Here is a 6,807-nt window from a genome sequence, read left to right as displayed (position 1 = left end):
AAGACGCTCAAGTCATGAGTCACCAGAGAAACACAAGTCAAAACCACAACGAGCTACCGCTTCACGCCCAACGGGACGGCTGCAACAAAAAGACAGACGCTAACAGGTGCCAGCGAAGACACAGACAGACTGGACCACTCGCACGCTGCTGGTGAGAAAGCAAACCGGCAGCTGGTTTGGCCAACTGGTAAGGCCAATCAGAAGAGTAGTCTGCAGTTTCTCAAGAACGTGGTTACCATATAATCCAGCAATTTCACTCGTGGTAGGTATGCTCACAGAAGAAGTAACATCACGTTCGTACAGAAAAACCGCAGGCAGACATTTGCAGCAGCATCCTTCACAGTCGCCTGAAGTGGAAACAACGCAAATGTCCACCCACTACTGAATGGGAGACAAACACGGCACGCCACAGAGAGGAGGAGCCCTGGGCCACGAAAAGAAAAAGAGCGCTGCCAGGCGCCACGCCAGCGATGAACTGATGACCCGTGACCACAGGACGCCGGGGAAAGAGGCCTGTGACACCAGCCCACACGCTGCAGGCTTCCGGACACCTGCTCCTCGGGGGCAAACCCAGGGAGACAGAAAGCAGGCCGGGAGACGGACCCGGGGCTGGAGGAGGGGCAGGAGGGGCAAGAATGGGATGACGGCTAACATATTCAGAGTTTCTTTCTAGAACGTCAAGACCGTTCCAAAAGTAGACGGCAGTAATGCTTCCACAACTCTGTGAACAGACTCAAGCCACCCAACTGTACGCTTTCAACGGATAAACTTTACGTTACACGAGATCTGTCCAAATAAGCTATGAAAATATTTTTTTGGAGAGTTATTTCAAATAAATAATTCAACATACAAATGTCCCCACGTAATCAGAAGGTACAAACACCACTCTAAACCTCATCTTTGAAACAGGCTTTGAAGTTATTATGAATACGTGCAAATGCTTTCCCCACACTCTTCCCAATACATCGCTTCTTTTCCACGGAGACTGAGAGACCAAATAAACAAACTCTTTAAAAACATAAATTAAGGGGCGCCTGGGTGGCGCAGTCGGTTAAGCGTCCGACTTCAGCCAGGTCACGATCTCGCGGTCCGTGAGTTCGAGCCCCGCGTCAGGCTCTGGGCTGACGGCTCAGAGCCTGGAGCCTGTTTCCGATTCTGTGTCTCCCTCTCTCTCTGCCCCTCCCCCGTTCATGCTCTGTCTCTCTCTGTCCCAAAAATAAATAAACGTTGAAAAAAAAAATTAAAAAACATAAATTAAGCAAGGGTTAAAAGCCCTGAACGAAGGTAAGGGGAAATGGGCATAAAGCAGTCCCACTTTGGATCATGACATGAACTGCAGGCGCTCCGAGACCTCGCACTTAAACAGTTTAAGGCCCTGGTACTAATTGTCTAACCCTACGACTGTGTTGAAAATATAACACGAACAGAGACGGCAGATAAGGTGCTACAGGGCTTCACAGAAAATGTCCTGCACCAGCTGGGTTTCACACGTGTCTACGTGCACACGCCTCGTGTACAAACCGTGACAGAGCGCACCACACGACCAGTTCTCTGTGCACATGTGTGTTTAAGTGTGTACACGTTTATACTCGTACACACACATCCCAGCATCTGGAGAATGAATAAGAAATCTACCTTGAATTTGTAGGCATTACGTTATCGTAAGAAAATTAATTAGGTACCATATGTAATTACATAACACTATTTTCGGTAACAGAATTATGACGTTTTCTTTCATTTATGTTAACTCTGACGTGATGGCTACATTAAGCAAATGATAAACTAAATCAAAAGTGTCTTGCTGACCTCTTACTGTGAGCTTGCTGTATAGCTGTGAATTTACTTCCTTGTCTCGCTGAAAACGCCGAAATTCATCAATAGCTTCCCTCATGATGGTAACAGCCAAAACGAATCCCTATGAGACAAAATAAAATCAGATATTTGAGAAAACTGGATTTTAAATAACAAAACAGTAACAAAAATTTTACTCCCCACCCCCCACCCGCCAATTTGTTACTTCTAAAACATAAATGAAAACAAAGACAAAAAGGAACAATGAAACACCACTAAAAACATATGATATATAAGATTTACGATTCTATCAGCCAAAAAATTTTTTTAAATTCGTATCATAGCTTGTACTTCAAGCCAAACATCAGAAAGGACTTAGTAACCTAAAAATAAGGAGACCAACAATCTTCAAAAACCCCATGAATTATATTCAGAACATGCGAGCATTCAAGTTCAAATTAACAAAGACTGACATCAAAATCACACATTTCCTATACTTCTCTTTCTGGTAGAATGAAATGTGTGGCAACAGGAAGCTATCCCAGCACGACAAGTTTCTCCCCGTGGCAGCGTCTACAGACACACGTGGGGCACAGGCACAGCCACCACGCTTTTTTTCTTCACTTTTTTAAAAAATATTTTTATTTAAATTTATTTTTTTTATTTTGGGGGGGAGGGAGAGAGAGAAAGACAGCATGAGCAGGGGAGGGGCAGAAACAGGGAGAGAGAGAGGATCCCAAGAAGACTCCACACTACCAGCGCAGAGCCCGATGTGGGGCTCGAACCCACAAACCATGAGATCCTGACCTGAGCCGAAATCAAGAGTCGGACGTTTAACCGACTGAGCCACCCAGGCGCCCCTACTTCCTCACTTTTTAAGTAAAACCCTGGACAGATTAACTTGATGCTATCTAAATAAAACTTTTTTCAAAGTGTATTTATTTATTTTGAGAGAAATAGAGAGCACGGGAGTGGGGGAGGTGCAGAGAGAGGGAGAAGCCCAAGCAGGCTCCATGCCGTCAGCGCAGAGCCCAACGTGGGGCTCGAACTCACAAACTGTGAGGTCACGACATGAGCCGAAGTCAAGAGCCAGATGCTTAACCAACTGAGCCACCCAGGCGCCCCTACAGAAAACCTACGTACTTGGAATCTATTGTGAAATCTATTACACCGCTAACGTGGCTGGAGTCATTTTCAAAGGCTACTTGGGTGTTTTGTGACGCATTACACGGCTACTCTTCAAGTCAACCTCTCTCGGACCACACTGTCCAGTAGGCTTCGTTTGACTGATGAGCATCCCCCCGTCTACTGTGAAAATGGCCAAGGCAAGGCCGGGCAACTCCACTTAGGGGACAGCAACCTGTTATCCCAGGGCTGTTTTTGTGTCGCCGACAGGCTACACCACGTGGGCCCCTGGAACCCGTGGTCCTTGTGTTTACTGAAACACGGCCGCCCCCGACGCATTCAGAGTTGTGCCACCATCAACACCATCTGACTTTCATCACCCCAAAGAGAAAGCTCACCCCCCTTTCCCATCTCCCCTGCTCCCAGCCCCCTGCAACCATAGTGCCTCTTCCGGGTGACACAGTACGGCTGGCATTTTCATGAACTGCCAAACTGCTTTCCAAAGTGCTTGTACCACTTAACATGAGCTTACTGGCCATATACACGTTCTCTTGGGATAAATGTTATTCAGATCCTACACTCACTTTTTACCTGTGTCATTCGTCTTTTCACGTGAAGTTGTAAGAGCTCTTCATGTGATTCTGGATATAAATACCTTGTTAGAGGTATGATTTACAAGCGTGAGGTTACACTTTCCAGGTTGTATTGTTTCACTTTCTTGATAGCGTCCTCTGATGCACTCAAGTTTTTCATTTTCATGATGTCCAATTTAAATTGTTTCTTTGGTCACCTGGGCTTTTAGTGTCCAAGATCCCAAAACTCCACCTTTGTTTTCTTCCAGGAGTCTTACTGGGTTCAGCTCTTCCATTTAGGTCTGTAACCCATTCTCGGTTACATCCTGTGTGTGACAGGAGGCAGGGTCCAAATTCATTCTTTGGCTCTGTCTCCACTGACCTGTCTTAGCACCCTTGCCAAAAATCAAGTTGTCCTAAGTGTCAAGGTTTGTTTCTGGACTCGACGTGTATCCCGTGATCTATCCTTCAGCTGGTACCACACCTTCTTGATGACTATAGCTTCAAAGTAAGTTTGGAATGGGAGGCAGGAGTCCTCCAATACTGATCTACTTTCTAGGTCGCACTGGCTACTCTGCGTCTCTTGTATTTCCATATGAATTTTAGAATCGGTTTGTCAATTTCTGCCAAAAAAGCTATGTGGGATGCTCACAGGGATTGTACCGAATCTACAGATCAATTCGGAGAGTGCTATCGTTACAATAATATCAAGTCTTTCAATTCTTGAACATGGGATGACTTCTATCTATTTAGATCTTTAATTTTTTCAAAAACGTTTTAAGTTTTCAGTATGAAATCTTGCATTTTAGCTAAATCTACTATTTCTCCTTTCTGATACTTTTATAAATGAAATTACTACACTAATTTCATTTTCAGGTGGTCACTGCTAGTATACAAAAATATAAGCACTTTTTGTGTATCTATCTTATACCCCGTAGCCTCACTAACTCATTTATCAGCCCCAGCAAGTCTGTGTGTGTACTCCCCAGATTTGCCTACACACCAGGTCATGCCACTTGTCAACAGAGACAGCTTTTCTCTTTCTTTTCCATCTAAATGTCTTTTAGCACATATAAGACAAAAAAAAAAAAAAAAATATATGAAAATCCAAAACAGGAAATACCAAAAATACTTTAAAGAAATTTAGTGTTATCAAAAGCCCTAAAATTTATACACACTTTAACCAAACAGTTCCACGTCTGGAAAGTTATCCTAAAAAACAAACAAAAAACCAAGGATCCCGGCATCCAATATAAAAAACCGGAAATAACCTAAATGTCCACAAATAAGAAACTCCTGGTACATTCGTACGATGAAATACCGTATTTCCTTAACTCAAAGATGCCGTTAGTCTCGGGTGAGAAGACAATACCACTTTAAATACACAAATTCTAAGTCACAAACTCATTGTCAGTAACGTGAAAAACACGCATCTACCCATCCGGGAAAGACAGTTCCGTGAGCCATTCTCACATAGAGAGTATTTACTATTAGGACTCACGTTCACCACGTAGAATTCTGTACAACTGTGTTTGTGACTGACTCAACCCGAGAGGTAAGAGGAGAATGGCTGTCAAGCACGTTACTTACACACTGAAGGCGGTACCGTTAAAGGAGAGGGTCAATCAGGCGAGCGCATGGCCATCACCCGGGAGGTGTTCTGCTCAAGCCCCACCTGAAGAGGGCGCCTTCACCTCTCCTCTGTGAGGCGCAGGTCCCAGATGTGTGTATGTCATCTAAACTGTGCAGGTGGATCTAACTTTCACCCTTTAACCCTATGGCTTAAAGACAGCAAAAGTGAATTCTCCATTCATCACGGAACCTTAAGCCACAAATCGTAAGAGTTCCCAGTGCTTCCGAGAACTCGAGAAGTGAAAGTAGGCTTCTACTTCAAAGCAGTAACATTAGAGAAGATGCGACAGAGGGTTGGGTCCCAACTCGTAAAACAGGAGGTGAGCACTCCTGGGAGGAAACAGAGCCCTGGAGACCGCTGGTGCACACGAGCAGCTCGCAGCCACGGTCCAAACCGAAGGTTTCCCCGGACACGTAACAGATGTGGAGGCCACTCCCGTGCCACCACGTCCGTCTCCGGCTTATCTATCCTGAGAAAAACCCCAAAAGCCAGCCTCAGAACATAAAGCAGATTCCAAGAAAGGCACAGCTGAGGCCAGGGTTTCCTTCACAGGCACTGGAGTCTACGACCCACGGACCTCCGCCCGCAGAGTGCACATCTACTGAGTCTTACGTGGGTCACTGCAGACTGACGGCCTACGGAAGCCGTGGGCAAGTAAAGTCTTCCCCCAGGAGGGGCCGGGCCTTCCCGCGACCTCAGCACCGACCACGTCCGAGACCGAAGCTACGGTACCGCTACAGGAAAACCCGAACTGGACGCAAGGGGGTGACAGTACTTCAGTGACACAACGGTATTTGAGGTCAGCCTGTTAATCAGAATGGATGACGGGAATGTCTCACGTGGCCGGTCCACAGGCCATGACTAAATCTTGTTTCATAAAGCGGACTTCTTTTTTCCTACTTCGCCAGATGACCCAGGAGTCATGTCAAGTAACTGCCAAAATAATATGCATTTTTATAAAAAGACAAAAAATTCTATTGATATAATACCAGTTTAAACTTGAGGGATTCTTATATACCAGAAGCTTTTTATTTTAAGTTTATTTATTTACTTTGAGGGACAGAGAGAGAGCGCGAGCACGAGCAGGAGAGGGGCAGAGAGAGGGGGAGACAGAGAATCCCAAGCAGGCTCCACACCGTCAGCACAGAGCCTGATGTGGGGCTCGAATCCCTGAACCGTGAGATCATGACCTGAGCAGAAGTCAGAAGCTTAGCTGACTGAGCCACCCAGGAGCCCCCAGAAACTATTTTATGGGGTTTTTAAAAGTTTTCTGAATGTTCGTTTATTTTTGACAGACAGAGAGAGAGCACGAGTAGGGGAAGTACAGAGAGAGGGAGACACAGAATCCAAAGCAGGCTCCAGGCTCCGAGCTGTCAGCACAGAGCCCGACGCGGGGCTCGAACCCACGAACCATAAGACCGTGACCTGAGCCGAAGTCGGACGCGTAGCCGACTGAGCCCCCAGGCGCCCAAACTTTTCTAGGTTTTTTGAATGAGTCAGCTTTTAAATGCCACAAAAACCTAATGAGCAATAATTCAGCCAGGGAAACTGAGGCACAAGGAGCACCAGTACTTCTGCGAGAGTGCTTGTCCCTGGGCAGCAAGCGATAGGAGTCCCAGGGAGTGGTGTGCTTTCTCCTTTCTGTACTCCACCCACACCAGCGAAGTACAGAGACACTCAGGAAAG

General features: G+C 46.0%; 1 protein-coding gene across 11 annotated transcripts in view; it reads right to left on the bottom strand.

The window, feature by feature from the left end:
- ATP9B (ATPase phospholipid transporting 9B (putative)) overlaps positions 1–6,807 on the bottom strand; it is a 254,025-nt gene that overhangs the window by 201,652 nt on the left and 45,566 nt on the right. For all 11 annotated transcript variants that reach the window (XM_045457995.1, XM_045458002.1, XM_045457997.1 and 8 more), the window contains one exon: positions 1,807–1,915. In XM_045457995.1, coding sequence (XP_045313951.1) covers positions 1,807–1,915 — 109 coding nt within the window. The remainder of the gene's footprint in view (positions 1–1,806; positions 1,916–6,807) is intronic.

Source organism: Leopardus geoffroyi, chromosome D3 (assembly GCF_018350155.1).
Source record: "Leopardus geoffroyi isolate Oge1 chromosome D3, O.geoffroyi_Oge1_pat1.0, whole genome shotgun sequence".
In the NCBI taxonomy this organism is placed as follows: Eukaryota; Metazoa; Chordata; class Mammalia; order Carnivora; family Felidae; genus Leopardus; species Leopardus geoffroyi.
The sequence above is the reverse complement of the archived record's forward strand: the minus strand, read 5'-3'. Positions and strand labels throughout refer to the sequence as shown.